The sequence below is a fragment of the Dermacentor albipictus genome, chromosome 5 (assembly GCF_038994185.2).
Source record: "Dermacentor albipictus isolate Rhodes 1998 colony chromosome 5, USDA_Dalb.pri_finalv2, whole genome shotgun sequence".
In the NCBI taxonomy this organism is placed as follows: Eukaryota; Metazoa; Arthropoda; class Arachnida; order Ixodida; family Ixodidae; genus Dermacentor; species Dermacentor albipictus.
Window position 1 is genome coordinate 173,391,885 of NC_091825.1, and position 27,389 is coordinate 173,419,273.

Below are 27,389 nucleotides of genomic sequence, written 5' to 3' on the forward strand. Positions count from 1 at the left end.
TCATTTACATCATTTTTCCTGGCTCTGAACAAAGCTAATGAAATATTGTCACCTAGCTATTACAACAAAAACAGTTTGGCAAAATACAGATTGGCAAAAAATGTCTGCCTTTAGCGAAGGCTGGTCCTCAGAGAGCCCGCGCGCTACCACGAACTTCGTCATTCTCGCCTTAAGGGTCCCATGTCAACACGTGCAAACTTATTTCGCGTCATTGCTCCCCTCTCAAAAGCGACCGGCCCAGTCGCTTCAAGGGCAGCGGCCGCGCACTATGGGCAAGAGTGCCAAAATGAAAAGAAAAAAAAAACAAAACATACAGGAATGTACACAATGCTGAAACGGTTTCTGAGGGTTGCTTAGCCCTGGCGTGCGTAGTAGGGCTTCATCCGTACTATATGGACGACTTCAGCACGAGGACGGCGTCGGTTCGAACCAGGATCAGAGCTTTGAGGCACCACCTCGTAGTTCACATCACTGAGGCGGCGTACAACTTCGTAGGGGCCGAAGTAGCGGCGCAACAATTTCTCTGAGAGCCCACGGTGTCGGATAGGTGTCCACACCCATACGTGGTCGCCTGGTAAGTATTGGACATTCCGTCGGGTCCGTTTTTAACAGTAGGCGTCGGTATTCTGCTGGGTGCGGATGCGATTCCGAGCAAGCTGGCGAGCTTCCTCGGCTTTCTCGATGAAATCTTCAGTGGCAGGAGATAAACGAATGGGTGGATGTCTGATTTTCCCTTTATTCATTAATTCTCTCCACCTTGTGGGTTTCCGCAGAACTATTACGTCAAACTCTTGCCTTTGCTTCGTGTTGTTGACAAATTTGACTTTGCCCTGCCATCTGCTGGCCGCCTGGTTAGTTCAGATGGTAGAGCGGCTGCCCCGGAAAGGCGGGGGTCCCGGTTTCGAGTCCCGGACCACGACGAATTTTTCTTCAACTATGAGGCTTTTCTTTCGAGGAACCCGTATGGGTTTCCTTTGTAGCAATTGCTACGAACAGGTGGATGTCTGATTTTCCCTTTATTCGTTACTTCTCTCCACCTTGCGGGTTTCCGCAGAACTACTACGTCAAAGCACAAGTTTACAGCGACGTATCACCCTCAGACCAATGGCCTCACAGAGTGGCTCAATAAAACTATCACAGAAATGCTCGCTGTGTACATCGCTACCGACCACTGTGACCGGGATGCTGCTCTTCCATTCATCACATTCACCTGCATTATGTCCTCCCATGATTATGCTGGTTTCTCTCCATTTTTTCTCCTGTATGGACGAGATCCTGTACTACCATTTGACACGATTCTCCCAGCCGTTCTCGATACAATGTCAGAATATGCCCGAGATGCCTTATCTAGAGCGACCGAGGTACGTGAGATCGCACGTCTGCGTCTGACCACTTTCCAAAAAAAGCAACGATGCATATATGACGCTCGTCACCGTGACGACAACTTTAACCCTGGTGACATCATGCTCCTTTAAAAACCAGCACTCCAAGTTCGTCGTTGTGAGAAGCTGATTTCATCCTACTCGGGCCTATACCATGTCTTGCATCAAGTGACAGGCTTGACCTACGAGTTACAACCTCTCGATACCTCCACACTGCAATCCTCCTCTGATATCATTCACGTCGCTCGACTGAAGCCATATCACCCAAATGTACCGAGCACCGGGACAGCGCCTTCGCCGCAGGGGGTCATGCTACGAGGCATTGCAGGAGCGAACGATACTGAGAGGACTCGCAAAGATGACGATCACCGATAGTCGTGTGCACAGGCTCCACCTTGTATGCCTGTCTTCTGCCTGTTGTATACATCTTGTAAATATATTGTTAAGCGTCTTTTCTCACCGTAACAGTATACATGTAGTGGGGCACCCCCTGGGGCCATCCAACAGAACAAAGTACTAAAATATACAACATTTCTCCTCCCCTCAACAAAAATAGTAACGAACTACGTATAGTTGTCGAGGTGCCGTGGGTACTGGTGCTCCCGTTGAGGCTTTGCCGATTGCTGTGGTGGTTGAGGTTGTGGCTTGATGGACAACGACTGTTGGCGTGATTTGGGTGATTCCACTTGTTGCTGTGGCTGCGCATCTCGAGGTCGTGACGTGAGGGACAACGACTGTTGGCGGTACTCGGGTGATTACACTTCTGTCCGAGGCTGTGCATCTTGGGTGGATCGAGATTCTGGCAGACTTGAATGCAATGGCATGGGTGGCGCTGTGTGTGTTTGGTGTAGCGGAATACGGTATGAATAATCATACCATTGTAGTGACTGTTTTGTGGGGCCCTTCAGTGTGCTCTTGGAAAGCTTTGATGCATGCCAGGTAGTGAGTGCTGTTGTTCAGATGATACTGTTACGGCTACCTTGGAATGAATGATCCTGGGGCGTGAATACTGGCAGGCCATTTTTCCTTGTTCTTTCTGACGCACACGGACTTGTTCGCCAGGTTGAAAGGAACTGTGGTAGGCAGGATGTCTTCAATTGGCGTCCTCTTGTGTTTTACGCTGATAGTGTTCAACACATTGTCGCAGTTGCTGGTACTCGTGGTATGTGTTCTTGTGAAAACTGTGTGCAGAGAAGCCTACAACATGCAAATGCGTTCAAGGTTTTCGACCACATAACAAGTAAAATGGAGACAGCTTAGTTGCAGTCTGAGGAATGGTTCGGTATGTTGTGATGTAGTTGAGAACTGTCTTCTTTAGAGAATTTCATTCTTGAAGTTTGCACTGAATGAATGACTTGAAAATGCAGTTGAACCCCTCAACCTGTCCATCAGACAGAGGGAAATCAAGTGAGGACCAGATGTGCTTAATTCCCTCTGTAGTGAGTATGTTTTGAATCCAACAGAGGTGAACTGGGGGCCATTATCGGTTATGATTTCCTCAGGCAGTCCCTCTATAGAAAACACGGAGGCTAGGAAACCGATTTCAGACTGACTAGTTACACATGGTGTTAAAATCACCTCAGGCCACTTAGAGTAGTAGTCTACCATTACTGTGACATACTGACAGTCTTGAGGGGCTGAATGAAATGGACCAATGATATCTACAGCCATGTTCACCCAAGATCCGGGAGCATATCCTGTTTGTGCCATTGTAGTGTTTGCGAAGGGAGGCACTGAGCACCGTTGTTGGCTCTGAAGGAACAACACACACACTAGCTCCACACCATGCCCAAATTACCCCTTGGCTGCAGCAAGGGTGTTTATACATATGTAGTGGGGCAACCCCTGGGGCCATCCAACAGAACAAAGCAATAAAATATAGTATACAACACTGATGACGAAAATTAGCACAACAAAGAGACAACACACACAGGAAGGCAAGACAAAGACAAGCACTTGTCTTTGTCTTCCCTACCTGGTTGCGTTGTCTTTTTGTTGTGCTAATTTTTCTTGGCAGTTAATGCATGACCAACTAGCCCAACAATTACTTCTTTGAAGGCATTTGCTTCATTTGTAGCGGCTACACCATGGTCAAGACATTGCCATAGTCATAGCAGCAGAGTCACACTGGCTTGAGCAGCGTGCACTTGCGCAGTGGTTCACCGGTGCTCCGGGCTCCTGCTGATGTAGTCAGAATAAATCTGGCTTTCGTTTGGACCTGATGTTGCTTCTCTGTACTTAGCTTCCTCCGAGGCCCCTCAGGATGGCAACCTGTCATTTCCTGTGCAATTTTTTGGGACCATGTCGACCAAGCAGCTACCATAACCTGCCAAGGGCCAGGGCACCATCAACTCCACAGAAGTCTGCTCCGAGTGTTAGACCGCCAGTGCTTTTGGACCAGAGCCCGACAATTTGTTTCCTCCAGGCAGAATTACACTATTCCGTCATTGGCATTCATTCCCATCTGTGCAAGTACACTTTGGTCATCTCTGCGCTGTCCCCAGACACAATAGCCAAGGGTAACAAAATTTTGTCCTCCCCACTCTTTGCTTTGCCGTATAATGACCTCAAAGCTGCTCTGCTGCTGTGTGCCACTCCATCATACACTTGTCTACAGTAGCTGTGCCCTATAGAAGATATCAAAGACTGTAGGCCTTCGCAACGTTTTCAGCACTTGGGTAAGCTTCTGGGCCCAAGTGCAGCTGCCGTCAGCAACTCGCTTTTGCATGAATTGCGTCTGCAGCAGTGCCAAGGAATGTGCAGATTATTCTTTCTGCTGCTGTCAACGTGAGCCTGCCTGACTTCGTTACTGTGGTCGACAGTCTGATGAAAATTGCTACATTGTCAGCCTTGACTCTCGCCTCTTCTTAAGACCCCATTTCTGCGAGCAGCCAGTCATCGTCGACCTCCCCCACCACTACAGTGTTCTTTGCCTTCTTAAGCATGTTGATGGGTCACCAGTGTTTGTGAACTTGCTTTTCGTGTGCGCTCCCGTCTCCACCCAGTGTGGACTAGTACCATAGCCGTTTTGGAGGGGTTGAGTGCCACTGAAAACCGCCTGACTGACCTCTAGAGATGGTTAGTGGTGTGGCCCAAGTCGCCTGCTCTACTTCCGCAACCATGCCACTGGTCAGCAGTGCCTAGTTGACACAGGTGCTGAAGTCAGTGTTGTCTGGGCATAGCATTCCGACTATAAAAGGCTGCCAAAACCTTACCTTCAGGCCGTAAATGGCATGTGAATTCCTGCCTACATATCGCCCTGACCCTGAGCTTATGCCAAGCTTTCTGCTGTGTTTTTCTTGTTGACGATGTTTTCTGTGCCATCATCAGTGCTGACTTCTTGACAAATCATGGCCTGCCGGTTGATGTCAAGCATTGGCAGCTGCTCAACAGCATCACTGATATGTCTGTCACAGGCCATATTTACTCCATCTCTGCCAATGTGTCCCTGATCACGCGACTGACTACTATTCCCGACGGTCCATTCCGTGCTGCTCTGAGAATTTTGAAGCCTCAAATGATCACCTGATTGAATACTACCTGTATAAACGACATCTCCCATCATGTCGTAACAAGCGTCAACCTGTTCACTTCTGTCCACATTGTGTGGTAGCAGAAAAGAGCGCGTAAGCAAAGTTTGAGCACACGCTCGAGATTGGCATCGCCCGACCTTCTTGTCGCTACTAGCTTTTCCCCACTGCACATAGACCCCGAAAAGACGAGGAACTGGTGACTTAGTGGCAACTACCGTGCGCTAAACAGAATCACAGTTCCTGACAGGTATCCTCTCCCAAACATCCGAGATTTCACGGTAGCCCTTCACGGTGCGACACTCTTCTCGAAGATTGACCTGGTCTATGCCTATGACCTGTCGTGGAAGACAGCTTTCAGAAGACTGCCTTAAACACCCCATTTCGCCTCCTCGAATTCGTTTGGATGCCTTTTGGCCTACGCAGTGCCGGCCAGTTATTCCAAAAGTTTATAGACTTGGTCGCTCGAGGGGTCCTTTTTATATTTACTTACGTGGACGACCTGCTTGTTGCCAGCTCCTCTCCTAGTGAACACATTAAGCTCCTCAGAATGCTGTTCTCTCGCTTTTAAAGCCGTGGGATCATGATATATTCAACAAAAAGTCATCCTGGATAGTAGCAACTTGAGTTCCTTGGACATATAAAGCATAATCATTAAGCTCCTCACTTTTTCAAACGTTTGGTTGCCCTTTTGTGATTCACTAATGTTGTCCGTTGTTAGGATCGGCCCGCTGCACATGTTCCAATCCAACCGGGACGGGGCACACTTCAGAGAACTGCGGATAACCGGCAGCCACGTGGTGCGGGGTCAGCTCAGGGGAGTTCTCGAGGGGAGGTAATTGGCGGAAACTCCCCATGAGCTTTTCGAGACACCAGACAATGTGCTACCCGACCGCGCCACCCGGGACAGCTCAGAGTTCTACGAAGCCCCTCTGACGTCGGCTCCGGATCATTACACCTGTGTGTGTGTGTGGCACGTATATGTGAGCCCTCATCCTCCTCCAAGTCGACAGCCCTCATCCTCCTCCAAAAGGGCGGGTCATCTTCAATGACGTCGAACTGTGGCGTCAAGCAGAGTACTTATAAGCAGTGATTGTCGGCTGCTAGGGTGTGCTCGTTGTCGTGCTAGAAATGCACTTGTGAGCTTTGTGCTCGTAAGCTGTTTGCTCTATGTTAGTCTTGCGGGCTCCATTTGGGAGTCACGCTAGACTGTCGATGTATGTCTTGTCTAAGATGTAAATAATGTAAATAAATCCTGTTCACCTAGTTCCTCCCAAGTTCATTCCTACAGCTACAACTGCCGAATCTTACATATGAATGGCAGCGGTAAGATCGGCCTACAGCTCGCAGATCGTCCAACAACTCTAACAAATGGTGGCAGCGGCGAGATTGTCCGACGAATTCTACACCGTTCGTCAGCGGCTGCCATTGCGGCGAGTGTGACGACAAAATGTACACACGTCATGAGCCTGTCGAGCATTCTCAAACCGAATGCGTCTTCAGCGAAGGAGGAATGGGCGGCAAAGTTGTTTGCTTTGCTGTTCCCTCTGAATGAATGGCTGTTTCGCTCATAGCAGACCACACGCTTGGCGTTTGCTCATAATGGCTGCTCCCCTTGTCATCTTGGCGTTGTGGGATGCGTTTTTCAATATGAAGACGCATTCCACCACTCTTCTGTAGTGGGCATTTTTGGTAACCAGTGAGCCAGTGGCCTCAAGACACAGAAGAAGGTCCTTTGTGCTCTCAGGTATCTCTGAACCGGCACTGCTCGAAGTTGTTGGGCAACGCACTGTTGTTTTACTTCTGGCAAATGTCTGTTTTCATTGAGTGGACGAAATGTGAGGTCCATTCGATACACCTGCATTTCCTGAACTGTTTCATGAGGGACCACATTTCGCTATTTGTTTCACTAGTCCAACACAACGGCATCTGCACAACACCATTCCTTTCTCAGTGCAGGGTTCATACAGGATGAGCTAACGACATTCCCTGCACTTGTCTGAAAGCAGGATGTCTACCAACCAGGAAAACTGGGAATTCTCAGGGATTTTGAATAGTCTGAAAATGCTCAGGGAAAACTCAGGGAATTTTTTATTCTATCAGGGAAAATTAGCGGTAATGTTATTTAAAGGGAATGAAAGCCGTGCTAAAGCTGGCTTGAGTAACATAGAGGAATCGTAACAAATCGTCTTTGATGCCATGTCGTTGGTTTGAGGAGTTGCCAGTGTACAGTAAATGACCAATTTTTTAGACGCCTGATTTTTGGAACATGCTCGATAATTCGGACGGCTTCACGGCACCACCACATACCCCATAAAGTCAATGTATAAGAATGTCTGAAATTTTGGACTCCAAAGCCCTTTGCCGTCCGATTTTCTGAACTTTTTGCCGTGACTGCAGGTCCGAATGACACTACTAAACATTACTCCTTACTAAATCAGCACTACTTCTTACTGTTCAAACTGGATTAAGTAGTTTTTTTTTATTTTTTAGCGTGCTTACTAGAGAGTGACAGCATCGGGCGACATGGTGTCAGCCCATCTTGACACAAGACAAAGTTCTGTGTCACTCAGGGAATTTTGCAAAGGCACTCAGAGAAAACTTGAAAAACTCAGGTAATTTGGAAACGTCAACTTGGTAGACACCCTGAGAAAGGTATTGCAGCATTCATGCAGGTAGTGATGTGTCGGTTTCACATGAGCAAGAACTGGCACTGAACTGATGAGAACTGATAAGGGCAGTAATAGACGACATGCAACAGACGACAAATGATTCTGCATGCATCGTTCATGACCTAGTTGTCAAAGAAAATTAATGAGGCAATTAATTGTTTCAACTTTCACGCATAACTTCTTCTGCACAGATTGTATATTGCGAGGGTAAGAGAAATTTTTAGTATGAAACCTTTATATTTTTAAGCTCTAGAAACACTCTGCTGTTATTGTATCGTCTCCACTTGAAGCCCGAATTGGCAACACAAACTTCCGTGGCTGCACTCGCTTGTCTATTGGCTGTGCTCTTCCTGCTGTTCTCACAAATTTTGTGGACGGCCTACGTTGTGATGTGTGAGCCAAACTGAATGTTCAGAAAGCTAGCAAACTGCACAATTGCAACCCTGGTTGATGCCTCCGGTATTAAGCCACTAACAGCTAAGGTGTCGCGCCATCAAGGATTTTCTGCTGCCCAAATTGGCGACTAAGTTGCACAAGTTTTTAGGCTTCATAAAGTTCTACTGCTGTTTTATTCTGAAATGTATCCTCTGCTAGCCGCTCCGCTTCACACAATGCTCTCAAGAAGAGACAAAAAAGTTGACTTTGCAATGGACTGATTAGCATAATGCATATTAACGTACATTTGAGTATTGTTTGAACTAGCATTTCTGCAAACATCAAGGAAACATTCATACGGGTTCTCACATATGTATGGGATACACCTACTTTTTATTTTATTTGACTGTGGTGTTAGTTTTCATGTTTCCTGCACTTTGAATTAATTGTATGTCACTTTTGTGCATGTGCTGCATTAAATCTTGCTGCTGTATCCTAATGTGGTAAAGCTGCTTGCCACATTGCTGTGCTGTTCCTGTCACTCCCAATTCTTTAATGGTTGCTTTTAAAGAGCCACCTAGGTTCAGCTGCCAGGAAAGGCATGCAAAAGTGAGAACCCGTGACATTTGGCAGCCTCTACGTGGGTCTGGCCATTGTTTATTGATGTAGTACATTGCATTCTAAAGGAACCAATAACTTAAGCCTATGTTTTCTGCGCCTAGAATGACCCTGATATGAATGTAGTCTAAATACTTCTAAATCTGTAGAGTCACATTGACGTGGCAGTGTAGATGCAATATTCGAAAAAGGAAACTAGCTATAACTTCTCTGCTAGTAATTCACCTGCCACAAAAGTGTGTATAGTGCCTCAGAATATCAGGAATGATTTTTGAATGCCCTTTAATGGTTGCCTCTGCCTCAAAAGTTATTGATCAATCTGCTTTTACTTGTCCAAACTGCTGTTGATTAATATTTTGTTTCTCTACTGTATCTACATACAATTTCTATTTCTTTTAAAAAAGGAAAGTACATTTGACTTGTTATAGCTTGAGTGCTAAGTTTTTTTCCACTTCATAATAACATACCTCAAAAGCTGCTGCAACAGGTTGGTTTGCATTACAGAAGGCGTGCTGTCATTGTCCTTGCTTTGTTAGATCTTGTGTTCAGTCACCAGGTGCTGCATACAGCATTGTTATTCTACTCCACAGTGGCCTAAGATGGCTCATACCTCACATGTGCGTTTCTCCTCAGCTGTCGTCACCTGTGCGGGATCCCCTACATGCGCTCTCAAAGCTGGAGCTGGAAGAGGTCACTGCCACCCTGAATCTGTTCAGTGACCAATCACTTGAAGTGAAGTGCTCCTTGCAGAGCCTGCTGCTGGAAGACACCCGCAGTGATTCTACACTTGTTCACACCCGGTAATACTGTCTTGCTCTCTGTTGGTGGCTTGCTGCACGTGTCTTGGAATGCCCAGACAGAGTTGTTGACCACCATTTCTGTGCTCAAATAGGGCCATAGTGTTGGCCACATCTTGTTTGTAGGATGCATTTGTGAGGTGACCAATAGCTGCACCAGCACAGTCAAGTTTTTATCCAAGCTTTTATGCTTGAGCATCCCTATTAGCTTTGTCGTGATAGTTCTGTGGAAACCCGCAAGGTGGAGAGGAGTAATTAATAAAGGTAGCACTTAGCTACGTTTGGGTGGTTGTCTCATTTACCCTTTATCTCTATTAGCTACGACAACCTAAGAAAGAAACATGACTGGTGCTCCTTCTTATGAAATGGCCAATCAGTTCTTCCCAGGTGCAATTGTAGGCTTTTAGGCTCAATGTTGCGACCAGTTGTCTAGGATTGATTTCTGCTGCAATGCGAGTTTGCAGTGAACTGTAGAAGAGTTGTTGGACCTCGAGCTTGAATGCTTACATTCCTTGGTGAAGACTTCCGAAAACCTCGAGTTGCAGGTTTTTGTTCACAGTGAAGACTCACAAACCTGAAATACCCTTTCAGGCAATTGTGTCAGTGCAAGGCTCATAGCAGCCGGCTGTTTCGGGTTGCGTACAGGTTAATACCCCTGTCACACGGGCACCCGCGAACTCCGTTGAGCATGAAACTCCCTAACGGAGATTGACGGCAATGGAGTTGCGGCCGTGCTACACGGCACAGTGCGAGTTTCGACGGGCGCCGCACGGGGTACAAACGGCGCTGCTGCGCTTACTTCCGCGTGCAACTGTTCACATATACGGTCGCCGTTAAAGTAATCTATGTGCATTTTTTAATGCAGTATGTAATAACATAAAATCACAGCGAGAAACTTTGCGGTACGTTACCGCAAGGCTTTTGTTTTCCAAGCATAGCGAAGTTGCAAGCAATGCTGGCCACACTGCGCTCTTGCTTTCGTGCATGGGCAGAGCGGGTCACGTTGTTGGGCTGGTGCGCTTCAAGTTGTGATTCCGCTGTGTAATTGCGCGTGTCTGTGTGTTCGCGGTGCACCGGGATCGCTCATGGTGCATGTCACCCGGAGAATTTTACCCGTACGGCTTGAACGATATGTGCGGCTCCCGTGCATATAAAAACAAACAAAATGGCGGAACGACGTTTCCCAATGCAGCGTGGCAAAGTATTGGTGTAGAGAGTACAGGTGCTGATGCCCTTAAAGACAAATTAAAACTTCCATTATGTGGCATATATCCCAAGGCAAAAAAAAATAATAATGCTAAAATTTGTAAATGAACCAGTTACGATGATTTTACTAGCATGGTTTTCTGCAGAACTGTAGCTGCCTGGGAACGAGAGTACTTCATCCAACCGTAATGGTCATTGCCGAACTCCCTTGAGCCAAAATCTCCATTTAACTTCCTTGGTGCAAGGGAGACCGTGTGACACGGAGCACATCTCCATTGGTTTAAAGACGAAGGAGTTCACTGGAGTTCGCGGGTGCCCGTGTGACAGGGGTATTAGTTTATTAACTCTGCGGGGATGCTCGACTCTCACACATCCCCTGAAGTTTAGAACGACAAAAAGCTGAGCTAGTTGGTAAGGATTCATAATGCAAAATAGAAGGGAGGCATGCAGACAGGACACAAGAGTAGAGAAGTGGACAACACGAACGCCGACTATCAACTGAAGGGAGCACTGAGGCGAAAAATGAAGGAAGACACAAAACTCATCTGCGCATGCTCAGGAATGGTAACACCACGTGTCGATCGGGTACATGTGCTGGTCTACGTGAGAGATAACTGTTAAGGGACTTAATCTCTTCCTTATGTAAAGTAATCGAAAGCTGACTCATGCACGCACTTCCACCATTATAGATATGCCATGCCTCTACCATAAGACGCGTATCTTCATTCTTATGCCTGTACATATCGCGCATTCATCTAACTCTGGCGTGCAGTTACAATCTCGGCAATGTAGCGAAAGATTTGAAGGCGATCCACCGGTTAACGACCTTTTATGTTCCATTAACCTCTGATTGATACACCGTCCCGTTTGCCCTACGTAGAACTGGCCACAGCTAAGGGGAATTATATAAACCACACCCATACGACAGTCGGTAAAACTGTTGTTCTTATTGTGCTTCACTGGACAAATATCTGTTCGTTTTTTGCCTTTTACCCGCTCCTTTTTATTCTGTACGGCAGCGCATATTTTACCTAGCTTATTCGGAGCAGTGAAAGCAACATTATGTGATGACCCACTTATGGGGCAAAGGTTCGTGTACTCAATGGTTCGGTTGGTTCTCTTAGGCGGAGCCTCCGAGAACCCAATTGAGGACAAAGCCGTTGGTTTGAACACACACACAAAGACTTTTAATCAAACTAAAAGGAGGCATAAAGTAAATAGAAGGAAACAGAAAGCATGCCTAAAATACACACTCAAGCAGACATTGCGGCAAGGAACACACCTAGGGCTTGCATGAGGTTAACGAGTGCGCAAGTCCGGGCTTGCCACGAGGGCAGGGACGCGTAACAGTCTCGATGCGGCGACGCGGCGACAAGCTGGCGAAAAAAGTGGCGCCGGTCTCACCAAAGGTCGCGGCGTAAGCTGACCGACAGGGCGACCAGAGCTCGCCAGCTCTGGCTAGGCAAGGTAAAGCGGGCGGCTTGGTGGCAGGAGCAGACAGCGTTGGCGTTCTGGCCGGGCAGCTGGCGTAGAACTCGGGCCCGAAGCCTGACTATTCTCGTCTCGCCCATGGGCGCAGAAGCTCGAATGCCGGCCTCGGGCAGCAGGCGGCACGACAGACGGGGCGGCGTTCTGGCCGGGCAGCTGGCGTAGAACTCGGGCCCGTAGCCCGACTGTTCTTGTCTCACCCACGGGCGCAGAAGCTCGAACGCCGGCCTCGGGCAGCAGGCGGCACGACAGATGGGGCGGCGTTCTGGCCGGGCAGCTGGCGTAGAACTCGGGCCCGTAGCCCGACTGTTCTCGTCCTGCCCACTGGCACAGAAGCTCACCGGCGTTGAGGAGCTGACGGCACACTCGGGTAGACGGGCGACGCACAGGAACAGGTTCGCAGGAGGCCCCGGTTGGGTGAAGTCCTGGTGGGCTCGGGTCCGGAACACGACGGCCCGTCTTCAACGCCCGCTCCGGTGGTTGACCTCCTCCTGCCGATGCTTCCTGGGACTCTCCTGGCGTCTCTTCGGCGTCTCCCTGCGTGTCCTCTTCTTCTGCCAGCGCACCACGCTTTTTCTTCTGGTCTGGCCGATCTGGCATTCTCGGATTGGCTGCCTGATGCCCCGTGGTCTTTTCTGATTGGTTGCTTTTCTTCTTTTTGTTGTTTCATGTGCCGCGCGTTCTCGTGCCGGACGCTTTTCGGCGTCGTTGTTTTCCTTCTTCCACCTCGGCGCGCGTGCACTCAGTGTCGTCTGCTCCTGACCGTCCCGATCCCCGCACCATGTTGCGCACCACACATCACACATTAACATCATATCTACTAGCAACTTTTTTAAGCCTGTGCAACACTGAATGAATATATGGAATAGCCACTACTCTTTTTTTGCTATTACTGCTTTCTGTAATCATGTCCTTCCCTCTCGAAACCGATTTCTTTAGGCGCTCAGCCACAGTGGCCACCGCTACATTAGGATAACCTGCTTCTAATAGGCGCCGGGCCTGCGCATTAAAACACGCTCATTTTGTGCATGTCCGCATGTTGCACGGATCTTGTGAGGGAAGACTTAAGGCTCGACATGGCAATTCCGTTTTTTACTAATTTAGAATGCTTGGATTGAAAGTTTAGCCACGGCTTTGAAGATCTTGGGGAGTACTGCCAACAAACATGATTTTGTTCGAAGATCAAGGAAATGTCAAGAAACTGAATTACGCATCGCTGAGGAAATTCCTTGGTAAACTTTAATCCCCCCCCCCATAAAGTTTAAATTGCTCACTTACTGAGGTAGCAGCGGAATCTAATTCTTCCCTATTGCGGAAAATCAGAGAATCATCAACGTAACGAAATATCTTGATAACGCTATCACCTAAGGCTTTCTCTAAGCAGTTGTCAACCTTACTCAGGTAAATGTTGCTAAGAATAGCGGCAACCTTTGAGCCAATACAAATGCCTGATTTCTGCAGAAAAATGCCATCTCTCCACCCAATCAGCGTCGACTTCAAGTACATTGAAAGAATTTCTAGAAAAGCTCCCGTGGAAACACCGCATCTGTCAATAAAAGCCGACTCTTGCACTTGTTCTTTAATGCACTCATTTACGGAATTTAGCAACCCGTCATGCGGCAAGGAATAATACAGGTCTTCAATATTCATACTAAAAGCTGTACAATCACCAGGATTTTCCTCTCTCAAATACTGAACTAGTGCCTGAGAATTACATAGGCAAAAGGGGTCTGAAAAAGCTAGTGAAGCTAGTGAAGCTAGGCAGTTCTGTAACTAGCGACACAGATCTGCCACGTCCCTTTCTCTGGCACTATAGCACGAAAAGGAATTTCTTGTTTATGGGTCTTGGCCAAGAAAAACAGTTCTAAGGTGAGGGATTTAGCTTTCTTGACATTACAGACAAGCCTATCAAGATTATGTCTTGACAAGAGGTCAACCGTACGTTGCTTAACTACCGAAGGCTTGAGTTTGAGTGGCTGCAAATTCTTTTCTATGGCTGAAATCGCTTTTTCTGAAAACATGTCATCTGGCATAATTACGAAATAACTCTCCTTGTCAGATATTACTGTTCTAAGTTTATGCTCCACAAGGTAATCAACTAACGGTCGGACAGGGTCAGGCGTCTTAAAATGAGAATTTGATTGTTTAATGCTAGCAATCAATCCGAAATACAGCGTGAGCGTTCTTCTTCCGGGAGGAACCTGGTTATGCAGCGCGGTATGCTTAAAACGTCAACGGGTTTTATGTTAGGCTTAAAACAGTGCTTAGGACCTAAAGCAAGGGTTCTTCTATGGTTATCACTTACGATGGCTTCTCCAAGAACCAGTACATTATTTGACGGTGAATTATTATAAAGGTGTTTCCTCTTACTTTGTTGAAGCTCCGGAAGTTTCATCCTCCATAGGTAGTCCGCATGTTGCACGGCTAACTTATTCCAATCGGCGTAGGGGCGGTTCCAATGGCGACCGTCTCCCAGGGTCGCGCAACGGACCCTTAGACACTCCTGGTACTCCTCTTTTTTCGCCTCAGTGCTCCCTTCAGTTGACAGTCGGCGTTTGTGTTGTCCACTTCTCTACTCTTCTGTCCTGTCCGCACGCGTCACTTCTATTTTGCATAATGAATCCCCTGAAGTTGTTTTCCACACGTGGCTAGCATCTCCTGTAATCTGGCTTCGCCACATGACCTTGCACTGGCAGTGGTCGGTGTGGTTGCTGGGTAGTGCAAGAGATTGTGCAAGTGTTGAGCTGCTAACGCTACCTAATGGCTGGGTTACTCGGGTGCAGGAAGGAGTAGGCTCTTCCTCTTTAGCTTGAGGCCGGCGAGCGGTACGGATGTTTCCTGTGCTTGCCCACCATCCACGGGACCGTCCTGTAAAACGTTTAGGAACAGGACACCTGCATGAATGAACTCGACTGTTCGAATGCAACACCACTCGCGTGACTGTACACACAAATGTTTAGGCGTTGGTGCCGAGCATGGCAGTGAACATATTCGCTTGCTATCCTGTCACGGCGAGTTGAACTTCATTGATTCGTCAGTGCCCATTGGCATGCAATATTGGTCATGATTTGGCTGGCTAGATTTGCACTACTGTATTGTCGTTCCTTTGTCCAAAGAACATGTGTGAGACCCCACATCTGGTGTTCAACGTAGGGCTCTTGGGGCATAGGACAATAGTTTTGGTTTTGGACACTAGTTGCTTGGTTCAAGACAACCTTTGTTTTTACTGAAGCATAGGCCTAGTGTGAATTTTGATCTCTAGCATCTGCGGCATGCTTTCTTGAGCGACACGACAGTTGCTGTCGTGTATTTCAACTTTTCAACATTCGAAGTCTTTTCGCAAATGTTTTTGAAGAACATTCGTCGGTACGAGAACCACATGATCTGCATCCATGGAGAGTGAAGCTTATAGCTCGCAGAGCAGTAACGAGCCTGAAGTGAGCGAGTATGGAAGCCTCGTGGGTGGTCTGAGTTTGTTATCTCTTTGCCTCTGATGAAGTCGCGGCTCTGGGAGCTGGGTGGCTGCGGGCCATGGGTGTTGCGACGGGCTGACTCGTATTGCTGTCTGGCACTGGGCACTGCAACACTGTCTGGGACAGTGGTCATCGTCAACTTGGAATCTGTGTGCACCAAGCGGGGTAGGACCACTTCACAGCTGACATCTCCTCACGACTGCCTGTTTTGAACCTATCTTCAGTGTTGCTTTTGGATGCCAGTTGTTGTCAAAGTAGCAAATCATTAGGCCTAAGGCTTTATTATGCAGCCTGTCACATGTGGAGGGACACAATGTACCTGGTGGACTGTGGCACTGAAGTGTTGCACTTTGCTCCCCTCATTCTAGTTAGCCTGGCACAAATTGAAATTACTTGTTCAGCTCAAGAAAGTGAGCCTTGTTCACGTGAACTGAGCAGCTGAGTAGCCGCCTGACCTTTTGCTAGGCGAATTGAACATCGTACCACGTGAGCGATGTGCGTGCAGAATGGCTCTCTCGTGCACAATGTCAGTATTTGTTGAGTGCATCGAGTATGCAGCATGAGCAGAGTCATCCCTGGTTTGCTGTAACCTACGATCGAGCCACCCCAAGCAATGGAGATGCCTGTGGCCAGTTCGGCACAGCGACTTCAGCAGCCGCCTGTGTGAGGCTCGCAACCCTTCGGAGCTCGTAAAGGAGTGGCCAGTAACCAACGGCTACTGCAGCTCTCACCAGCAGAGCGCGTCAGCTCAAGCGACACTTGCTTGTGCCGACCACTACGTCACCATTTCTGAAATCCGAATCCTGGAGTTGTATTCTGTGACGCTTTTGGTTTTCGAAGAATTTGCTTTGCAAGCAGCGATTGGTCGTTGCCTGCATGACACCATCACCTCGAGGCTCGCATGCATATTATGATGATGTAATGCACATGTCAATCATGGGGAAACCAAGTCCATCGTCTGTTGCAAAGCGAAGCTGCACGAGGTGCTTTGGTGTGACCTTAATGCTCAGTGTCCTGTGTGCAGAGCCTGTGGGTGCCGTGTGCATGGGCAAGATCTGCGTGCAGAGTGAAATGGTGGCGATGATGATACCTGTGGTGCCTGTGTTGGTGTTTAGTAGAGTGAGCCAACTGAAATTTGGGGGTGGGCCAACTTGAAATTTGGGGTGGGCATGCTTGAAATTTGCACATAGGCTATGTTAAATTTGAACATGGACCAACTTAGTTTTAGGGGTTGGTCAATCTAAAATTTGGGCAAGGGCCAGCTTGAAATTTGGACGTGGGCGAACTTGAAATCTGTGGGCGGGCCAACTTAAATTAGGCGGCATGCTTACACATACTCAGACAACTGAAGTGGAGTTATTGCACTCTTAGCGTAGAGCCATGTTACGTACGACGTACCACCTAGCGGCATAAATAGGTCAACCTCAGTAAACAAAACGTACTAAATCACTTGCTGCCGCCACTATGTCACACAGACATTTCATAATTGAAAAACATAAACCTCATCAATGGCATCAACAATTTTTTTGTTATTTATCAAGAAGCATTCCAAATTTGCTAAATTTTCGCTTGGTTTGTGACGTTCACTTCCAGAAAAAACCCTGTGTGCCGATTGGCCTCTGTCCTTCCTCTTATTCTTATTATGTCAGCGGACCGCCCGAATTTGACGCCACCGCCAAAGTGAATTCTTCAGAAATTTAATCATTAGAGAATACAGTTCTTGGCCTGGAGTTGTGCTGTCGAGTCTGCAGAACTGCTGCTTTGACTAACTGATGCCAGCGATGTACCCCAGAGTTAGGACGGGAACAAATAATGCTTGTATAGAAAGAAGTGAGGATGACAGACAAGGCACCTTATCTTTTGTCCTCACTTTATCCCGTCCAAGAGCCGTTTGTTCCCATTCTAATGATGTACCAATCAGCCAAGACCAGCATACATCAGAGACATTGTCTGTGCCCATGTTATGGAAAGTGTGTGGACATTTTGTCAGCACGGCCACTGCTGCATTTACCTTCTCTCTTTCTCGAATCATGCATTTATGTTAGACGGTGTGACATGTTTCGACAGAGTGTGTAGTGATTTAACCCTTTGAGGGTCGATTTTTTTCTCCTGATGCAACTGCCAAGGGTCGTTTCTTTTAATTGCAGATTCCAATTCTTCTTAGGAAGTTATTTCGAGAAAAATTTACTATAATTTTTCTAGGGTGACCATAAAGTGAGAAAAAAATATTTTGCGTTGGTACATATGTACTCTTCATTCATGAATAACCACTATAAAGAAGGAAATCAACTTATAAGAATTGAAAATTTTATTTATTGTCATGGTTCAAGGCTTTGAAAATGCACACACGAGAATATTTCGCAAGACTCAAATGTTCCTGCTCTTACCCAAATATGTACATTCATAGCATAACCGAACTGCGTAGGTGCGCGCACTCAAGAAAACTGTATGGGTGTACGCCCGTCAAAAAAGCAATACGTGTGACAAACTTCCGCTAATCTTCATCTTATTGGCAACCAGAGCCAATTAGGTATTGCGAGTCTCAAAAAAAAAAAAAGCCAACAGAAACGCATGCACGGCGGCATCCTTCCTATGCGCACCCCTGTGAGCACTAAACGAGCGAGAAAGAGGCGGTCAGCCTTTGAGTGATTAGTAACGAGATAGCCATCAGTTTTGCAAGGGTAAGAAGCCGAAACCGCCAGCGAAAACAAAACCCAAGCTGCCACCAGCCCCCGCGTGCTCCAATGTGCGTGTGGTAGTACATAGACACGCGGGAGTGAACTTGCACTAAAACAAACCATGCAACGAAAACAGAGTGAGGGAGGCGTGCGAAAAAAATTCCCTGTGTTCCCACATAGTGGCAGCACATGACAGAAAAGAAAAAGTTAGGAAATTGGCATGCTTTTTAAACGTACAGACAGTGCCGTAAATATGTGGCATTGACCATTTTGGAGTTTGTTCGCGGCGCCGTATATTTACATCATTAACCCTTAAAGTGTTAAGGTTGGGGGATGTGGGGATGCTTGACTCGCACGCATCACCTGAAGTTGTTTTCCATGCCTGGCTATTGCGTCTCCTGTATTCCAGCTTCTCCTTGTAGCTAAGTGCCGCCGCCAGTTGGTAGTTGCAGAATTGCGCGAGAGATAGCACAAGTGTTGCCCTGCTGGCTCTGCCTAACAGCAGGGTTACTCGAGTGCAAAAGGGAGTAGGCTCTTCCTCTTTGCCTTGGGGTTGGTGTGCAACATGGACGTTTCTTGTGCTTGCCCACCGTGCATGGGACCATCCTGCGAAAGGCTTAGGAACAGCACACTGGAATGGATGAACTCAATTGTTCATATGCGACACCATTCGTATGACTGTACACACGAATGATTAGGTGTTGGTGTATAGCATGAGAGCGGACATATCGCTTGCCATCCTGTCACAGCGAGCTGAACTTCAGCGATTCATTGGCGCCCATCAGCATGTAATATTGGTAATGATTTGGCTGGCTAGATTAGTGTATGAAACGTGCAATAAATTCCCTTGTGATTGTTTGCACTACTTTGTTGTTGTTCCTTTGTCCCTAGAGCATGTGTGAGGCCCCACAACTCAGACCAATTTCATTGTGATAGCGATTATATAGACACTCCCGACGCTTTTCTGCCATCGCCATAGCCATGATTTTCCGTATAAAATCCAAGGGCAATAACACTGTCATCGCATGCCCTATGCTGTATGTGCGAGTGAAAGAATAAGAGGGGAGCTGACGATCGCAGCTGAGTCTCGCCTGCACGAAAGGGAGAAAAGCCGGGAGGAAGTGTGCTGTCTTCCGTCATGCATGAGGCACCCAACATTGCGAGGCACCGGAGGAGGGTTGGGGCGGGGTTGGCTTCCTACTTTGGCTGCAACTGCGCATGTTGCGGCTGCACACAGTCACGTCGCTGTATTTGGAAAGGGATCTGTGTTGGGGCAGAGTCTAGGTGCAGCACTGGCTCGTAGCTTTGTGCGTGCTGTGTGTTCTCGGAGCTCAGTTTGTGTGTAAGGGATAGACAGCAAGAAGGTCACTTTGCTCGCTGCTGCCAGCACGTTTTCTCATGCCAGCGTTTTGACTGTGAATGTCCACAGTCATTAAGTGTGGTGCGTTCATGTTTGCTGTGTGTGCTGACACAATGCTTGTTAATTTAGTTAGCAAGCAAATGTTTACAAGTTGATGCGACTGACAAAAGCTCTATGTTTTCATCGTATGGCTTTCTGCTATTAATGCTTGGCCTTTCGGGCGAAACTGTGACCTTTCTTTGTCAATAACCCAGACTAGGTCGTTAGTTTCTTAACCAATTCTAATCCTGGAAGATGTACTGGTTTAAATGGTTATGTACAAGACCTTTTCTATTCCTTAGCACATAAGTTGTTGTTACAATGTGTAAAAGAAACTACAATCGAATCTTCTAGCATTTTTACATATTAAGGGAGGCTACGATAACATCAACAGGGAATTGTTATGGGGCATTCTCAAGCAAGAAGGCATAGGGCATGATTTCGTGGAGCTGCTGAGTGAGATATATATAAAGACAACTGTGCACAATTTGTATGGGAGGGCCGAAAATGTAATGAAGTGGAGGAAATTGGCCAAAAACTGAAGCAAGGATGTCTTCTGTCTTCATTGTTTTTCACGCTTTATGTTAAGGGCATAGAAGGACGACTGGAAAGCAGTGAATTATGGTTTGATTTATTCGACATGTGTAATAGGCAAATGGTGCAACAGAAGGTCCACAAACTGAAGTATGCAAACGGCTTAGTCCTACTAGCAGACAATGCAAAAGATTTACAGACACTGGCGAGTATGTATAGCAACACAGGGACAAATCTAGGCCTTTAGCATAGAGATATTGGGAATCAAGGTATATATAAATGAAAGAGAGACTTACTAAAGCATCCACCAAGATAAATTGACAATAAAGGGGAAGCACCATGCAGCAATTATAAAACATAGAGCATTTTGGGGCCACAAGAAATATGAGGTGTTGCATGTAATCTAGAAAGGAGTAATGGTGCCAACGCTAACATACTCGAATACCATTCTTTGCTTGAAATTGGACATCTTGTCGGTGTTGGATGTTGACCAACTATAGGTAGACCAGTTGGCTTTTGGAGCCCATGGTAAAAGCACAAATGGGGCAGTGCAGGGCAACATGGGTTGGGCCTTTTTTGAAGTCAGAGAAGCACAGAGCAAAATTAGTTTTAAAGGAAGACTCGGGAACATGGATCGAAATAAATGGGCGGCTAAAGTGCACAAGTGTCTGTACCTGAAGAGTCAGACACAGAATGGAAGAAAAGGTCACGAAAGATGGCAACCAAGTATAGGGTAATTGAAAGTGTAAATAGGCAACCAGGACTCGTCAAAAAAGAAAGTGAGAGAAATGGAGACAGTGCATTAGATGCAAAGAATGGAATAAAAAAAAACCATGCAAATTTACAGGAATTAGGAGAAAGAAATTAGAAGGGGCAATTTGTTCGCTAACACATAGGGCAGTACCTTGCTATTTGAGGCTCGAGTTGGTTGCCTAAGGACAAAAAACATACCGGAGCAAATATGCCCAACAAGGTGAGGTATTTGTATGCCTCTGCAGAAGCCCTGAGACCACTCAGCAAATTCTAATTGAATCCAAAGGGATTCACCCAGTTAGAGCTGTAAGTAACATACACCTTCCAAAAGCACCTGGATTTAAAGTGGATGGAAGCATCAACCGGTCAGCAGTCAAGATAAGCAAGAGACATTTAGAGGATTAGTGGAAAAAAGCGGAGAAGAGATTGATATGACCGAATCTGTTACAGGCATAGGTAGCAGTACAAAGTAGATAGGGAAGTTTTGAGGAAGATAAAGAAAAAAATTAAGAGCTGTAGACAAATACGCTAAGTAAAAAGCATGTATAGCATACCTGATTAACTCAAGCAGGCTAGGTGTCTATTTGCAGGGATGAAAGTGCTGTGTCAACTGCGCCATTTATGCCAAACCATCGAGCTGCGCCAACCTGTGCATTAACACTAATATCGAATGAAGTCGTTAAATTTTGTGGGATGTGTGTGTTGTATGGCAACCACACAGCCATGTCTTGACTAGTGTTTAGCCCTGGAATCCAAGCCTAAGCAATCCTTTTCATCATCGCGGTCTTTGAAGTGTAGACGTGTTTGGTAAAGCATTGTAACTTGGCCGCAAGAAAATCAGAATTGTTTTGTGCTATACAGTGCATTACGAATGTTTTATATATGTCTGACCTGTTTGCATGCTATGCAGACCAGCTAAAGATGATTTGCACTGGCGCTCACTTTATGGGACAGTTGGGGAAGAAGAAAGCTGCGCTCTCTGCCTAATGGATAAGTCGTACAGTCTGTTGAGCATGTAGCTTAGTAGTTTCGTTATACATTTTAGGGCTCGCTTGTATGCTCTATTGGTAAATCTGCGCCGATTAATGGCAAACACCCATGTGTGTAACACGTCCAGTTGCTGCGATAATAGTGCGGCGTCCCTTCAAAGAACCTGCTTGCTTTCCTTAAACTTCTTGACCAGAAACATCAAATGGCAACCGTAATCACCACTGAAATTTGTACTCCGGGTACTCTGTTTCCTGCACGACAACACCACACAATATCGAACTTTTGCAGCCACAAAACACAAGCTGAGCATGTAAAGCTTCGGTTTTAGCCAATCTCAGTCACCAAATGGCAGTCGTAAAAGGTCGGAGAATACACAAGTGACAAGAAATTGTGTTCTCAACAACAATGTTAACACCAATTGTGCAGATCGAGTCTGAAAATTTCATTAAACTACCATTTACAATGACAAAGTTGCAGTTCTTACAGTGGCTTCCGGAGGCACAATTGAGCTAACTTGTTGGAAGCTGAAAAGACAACCGGAATGCCATATCTGCTAGCTACCAGAATGCCTTATCTGGTAGCCATAACCTCAAGAAGGTAGCTACCAGATATGGCATTCCGGTTGTCTTTTCGGCTCCCAACAAGTTAGCTCAATTGTGCCTCTGGATCACACGCGAGGGGCCGCGGGGCTGCCAGAAGCAGCACGCCAAACATTTCAGGGACTGCGTTGAAGGGGTGGTCTACGAGATACCCCTAGATTGTGGCAAGTCATACGCCGGATAAACGGGACGTTGTATTAATGACAGACTGAGGGAGCATGCTAATAGCATCGGCAAGTGTGACAACGCGCATCTTCCTGCGCACTGTAAAGCCTGTCGTTGTAGGCCATGCTTTGAACAAGTATTGATTCTTGGCAAAAGTAGGGACCAAACTGCAAGGGAGTTGTTGGAAGCGTTTTATTTTAAAAAGAAAGGGTCTGATTGTGTCAGTGATACATCTATCGTATTATATTTTGCAGAAATGTGCTTCATCCAAAGTATGTTATCATGACCATGTTGTTCACACCTTGGCTCCCTGCGCATGAGCGGAAGTTGTATTTTCTTCTATACGTTTGTTCAGGCTGTCATTAAACAGTTGGTAGTTTGGCGCTTCACTGTCTCCCTTTCTTCTGTCTCTTTTCAAGAAATGTATTTTGCGCCACAAAGTATACCTAGGAAATATGAAACTTCGCCAACAGCCGAATCTCCCCAGAGGCGCTGCGACTCCTAAAATTAGGTAATAGCGACGACAAAGTGTCCATCTCATCTGGACACCCGCTCATGCACTACCAGACGGTAGCAATGAGGTGGCGCACTGTGTGGCTCAAGAGCTTACGGACCGAGCCTCGGTTAGCCCTGCCTCACCAACTACCGATGAGTGGGAGTGGAAAGATCGAATGACCAGATTTCACGAAATTACACAACACCATAGACTGCAGAGGAATGCATTCCTGCCGCCGCACCCAAATTAAGCGAAAGAAATGGCCAGGCTTAGCTTGGTTAAGCCAAGAATGCGTTGCATATTGCGCGAGTTGGGGCCCAGCTTTTCCTCCGGCTGTCGTGACGTCACGTCACATGGTTGCGCTAAAGGTCAATGGTGGCTGCCCGGCCGCGCCCAAGGGCTGAACTGAGTGATTGCGATGTGCAACGCATAAAAATAGAAGCAACTTAATAACAAACATAGCAAACTTAAAAGAGAATAGACCCACATATGAGACGCGCAGCATTGAACAATGGCTCATACCCTCAATGGTGGCTGTCCGGCCGCGCCCAAGGGCTGAACTGAGTGATTGCAATATGCAGCGCATAAAATCAGTCTGTCGAATGGCAGCAGTTCCAGACCAGATCCTATCCGAGTCCAGCTATTATGCACCTAATACACCCACATTTATACACAACGGACAAGTGCAGACATTGCGATTCTAGAGCCACCCTGGAACATATACTACGGGAATGTACGGCTGTATTACATGATAACGGTGATGCAGCCTCAAACAGCGACAGCCTCCGCACGTGCTGGGAGTCTGCGTTGCTCAGCTCGGACTTGCAGCACCAACTCTGGGCCGTGCAGCGAGCTGAGGAAGCTGCCAAGAGCCAACAACCTTTGGCCGAAACCTAGGCGGGGTCCAGGCCCACCCCACCAAATCGCAGGGCACTGAATATAGTTATTTGAATGAATGAATGAATGTTGGGTTTTACCAAGCTGCTCCTAAACATCCATCTTCGGCCCTATTATAGACAATTTCTGCTCCAAACCTGCTACAATGTGTCAAATTTGCTGCTCCCAGAGCTGCTCCAAAGCTCCCTTGCTTTCATCCATCATTTGTCACTCCCCCGTTTCAAAGGGGGTGCAAATAAATAATCATCATCAAAGCTTGAGAGAGGAGCCTGATTGCCGCATGATGCGTTTATCAGTGTTCACATGCACTGGCTTGCCATGCATTTCGAAGGCCACAGGAAGGCTTTGTGGCATTGATGCTAGATGGCTTGCCAAGTGTTCTTAGGAAAGCACAAAAGAGGAGTCGCACTGCAGTACACGCCTCAAACATAACTTGTTTTGATGATGGCAATACGTTGCCACTATATAGATTCATTGCCAAACATATTGCCGCTGCTTGTGGTCATGAGATGGGTTCTGCAGATTCTGTAGCGTGAGTAATGTGAAAAACATGCTTCGGCATGCAACTTACAACATGAAAAACGGAGACGTAGTGAAGCATCACAGCAATAGTACAATGCCCAAGAATCCACTCTTGTGAACTAGACTTATGTGTTGTTGACTCATGGAAAAGAGACAACCTGAACTTTCCACACCACTAACTGTGTCTGGGAGAATGCCCTACTAGCCAGAAAACAACCATGCGCAATACTCAACATAATGAGCAAAAGTTGAGCACAAAACTCCTTTCACTCTCACCAAATCTACCAAAAGCAGGTGGACAAGCAAACATCCCATACTCAAATGCATCAGTGACGCCATAGTATAGCCGACGGGATGCAGTTTTGGCAGCGCTGGCTTTCGCGTCTCTTGAGGCAACCTCAAGAACTACATGGAGGAATGTCACTGCTGGGAAACGATCTCATAGAACAAGTAGTAAAAGTGCTAATGTTTCAGTGTGACCTTGGTCTTGGTAAGGTCACCTATTCAATTTTCCAGTGTCTGCACAGGCTTCAGAGTTGTTCTGTTTTCAGTTGTACTTTTCTGAGTAATGTAGACTGTGCCCCAAAATGGCATGTAGATGTTATGGCGACATGAATATTCCGCTTTGTCAATGATTCCATAGTCTTCGTGGACTGCGATAACCACACTCAGAGCATGGCCAATGTCCTTAGGGCATTCAGGCAAAATAGGCCATAAAAAACTGTATTTACCCGATTCTAAAGCGTTCCTTAATCTAACGTGCAGCCAATTTTCGGGGACGTAACTATTTCAGTGTCACTGACGTACCGGTATGTGTCTGTCTTTCTGTCTTGCCATGTCACTGATGTACCCGTACGTTTTCCTGTTTCTCCGCTTGGATGTGTGCAGTAACACAAAGTTGGCGAGCTCCAAGGTGGTTCCGCCATATGTATATTTCCAGAAACATATTTTCTCTCTCTCGGTTTGCTCAGTCTGTTGGCGAAGTCGTCCCTGTGGGGGTGCAGTTGTGCTGTGCAAAGCGTGCGAGTCCACTGGTTTGAGGAGTGACTCCTGGATTTCGTACACTGCTACAGTGGCGGTGATTGTCTTTGTGACATATTTTTGGTGCTGCTGATAAATTTTTTCTCTGCTCCGGCTACTAGTTCTAATAAAAGCTTGTGCTGTATTGTGTGACAAGCAGTCTCTGATGATGTAACAAGTGGCTGTGATGTGTGCTTGCAGGGTGTTTTGCTCCTGCACTGGAGACCCCGACACAGTGGCTGCTGGCATCAGCGTCAGTTCTCCTAACGTGGTTGACATAACATACAGGGAGACTTCCTCGGGAGATGCAACCGGTAAGCACAATGCTCAGGTGCCCTGGACATACCTTTCTTGCATGTGCTTATTTGCAAAAATGCTGCAGTTTATTGAAAGATCAAACATGTGGTGTAAAGTATACACTGACGTACAGTGTGTCGAAGCATAGAACAAAGGACTGTGCATGTACAGTCGACCAAAAAAGTTTACGGACCAAGAGATCTGCCAAAAAGCTAAATATCTCCTCAGTCTCAAGACACAGCCTGTTATTCCCATTTCCAGCCTTTTGTGGCATATGCGAACAACATTGTGATGCACAATTTTACTGGCTGCTTTTAAAGGCTGTTCGTATATTTTGAATTTTCTGAAATCCCGTGGTCCGTAAACTTTTTTGGTCGACTGTACATACTATAAAGAAACACAGCAATAGACATGATAAATAACAAGCTACACCAGGTAAGCAATTTGTAAGTTTGACATAAATAAGCCGAAAGAAGGTGCATTCTGCATGACACTAGAAGAGTAACACACAGTGTTGTAATCTTTATGCACCCTAGTCAAGATACATACCTAGGGCAAAAACTATAGTGCTTAGTCAGCAACAATGAAGTCAACCTTGTTATAAGAAGAAAAAAGATATGTACTGTATCACGTTGAATAGGCTACATTTACATGCACAAATAGTAATAAATATGATACACAAAACGTCAGTGTACTGGAAAATGTGATAAACCATGTGATTAAAATAAGGTAACAGCTGCTAAGCACTTAAAATTGAAAAAGATGTATATGTTAAAAGATACTGCAAGAGTACTAGCAGCTACAAGACCATCCTTTTACTGGGGGGGCAGGGGGGAAACTATTCTTGAATACGGTATGTGCCAAGTACCATAGAAAGTTGTGAGATGCCTGTTTGCATGTGCTGTGATGGCTTCAATGTAACTCCCCTGCATCAGGTAACTTGTTACGACCATTACACAAAACTTTTATCTCACTAATTTAGTTCTGTTTTCATATGGGGGTATGTTGTTATTGGGCATGAGGTGTGACAGGGATCTGTATTTATTAAACATGAAATGCAGCATGGAGTGTTGCGCTATGTAAAAGCTGCCACACAAAGTGCTCTCATTGTCCCCCATAGTTGGTCTGCTCCTAGTGTGCATTATAGCATCTACTGTTAATATCATGCAACATATAATTTGTGGCGCCAACTTAGTGAAGAAAGCCAAGTTGTAAGCACACCACAGATGTTTCTTAGGAAAGCGGGCTCGTCTACAGAAATGATTTGTTTTTTTGGACAGTGGAAGCCATACAGTGCAGTTAATGACTTGACCTTTGTAAGTAACGCTTCCTTTGACTTTCCACTGCATTCAAATGATCAGGGAGAAAAGAATGGACAATGAAATCGATTTTTATAGAATTTAGTTCCAGGAAGTGGCAAGAGTGTGCATGTGAAGCAGTTTCTCATGGCAGCTGTTAGATGGTACAGCATGTACTGAAGCATCTTTGTGTGCATCTT

At 46.4% G+C, this 27,389-nt stretch overlaps 1 protein-coding gene across 12 annotated transcripts in view; it reads left to right on the plus strand.

Annotated features, from left to right (window-relative positions):
* LOC135897507 (intermembrane lipid transfer protein VPS13A-like) overlaps positions 1-27,389 on the plus strand; it is a 1,023,564-nt gene that overhangs the window by 368,176 nt on the left and 627,999 nt on the right. For all 12 annotated transcript variants that reach the window (XR_011514733.1, XR_011514732.1, XM_070539327.1 and 9 more), the window contains 2 exons: positions 9,211-9,377; positions 25,796-25,908. Coding sequence is in view for 10 of the 12 variants with exons in the window: in XM_070539327.1 (XP_070395428.1) it covers positions 9,211-9,377; positions 25,796-25,908 (280 nt within the window). In the remaining 2 variants the exon portion in view is untranslated. The remainder of the gene's footprint in view (positions 1-9,210; positions 9,378-25,795; positions 25,909-27,389) is intronic.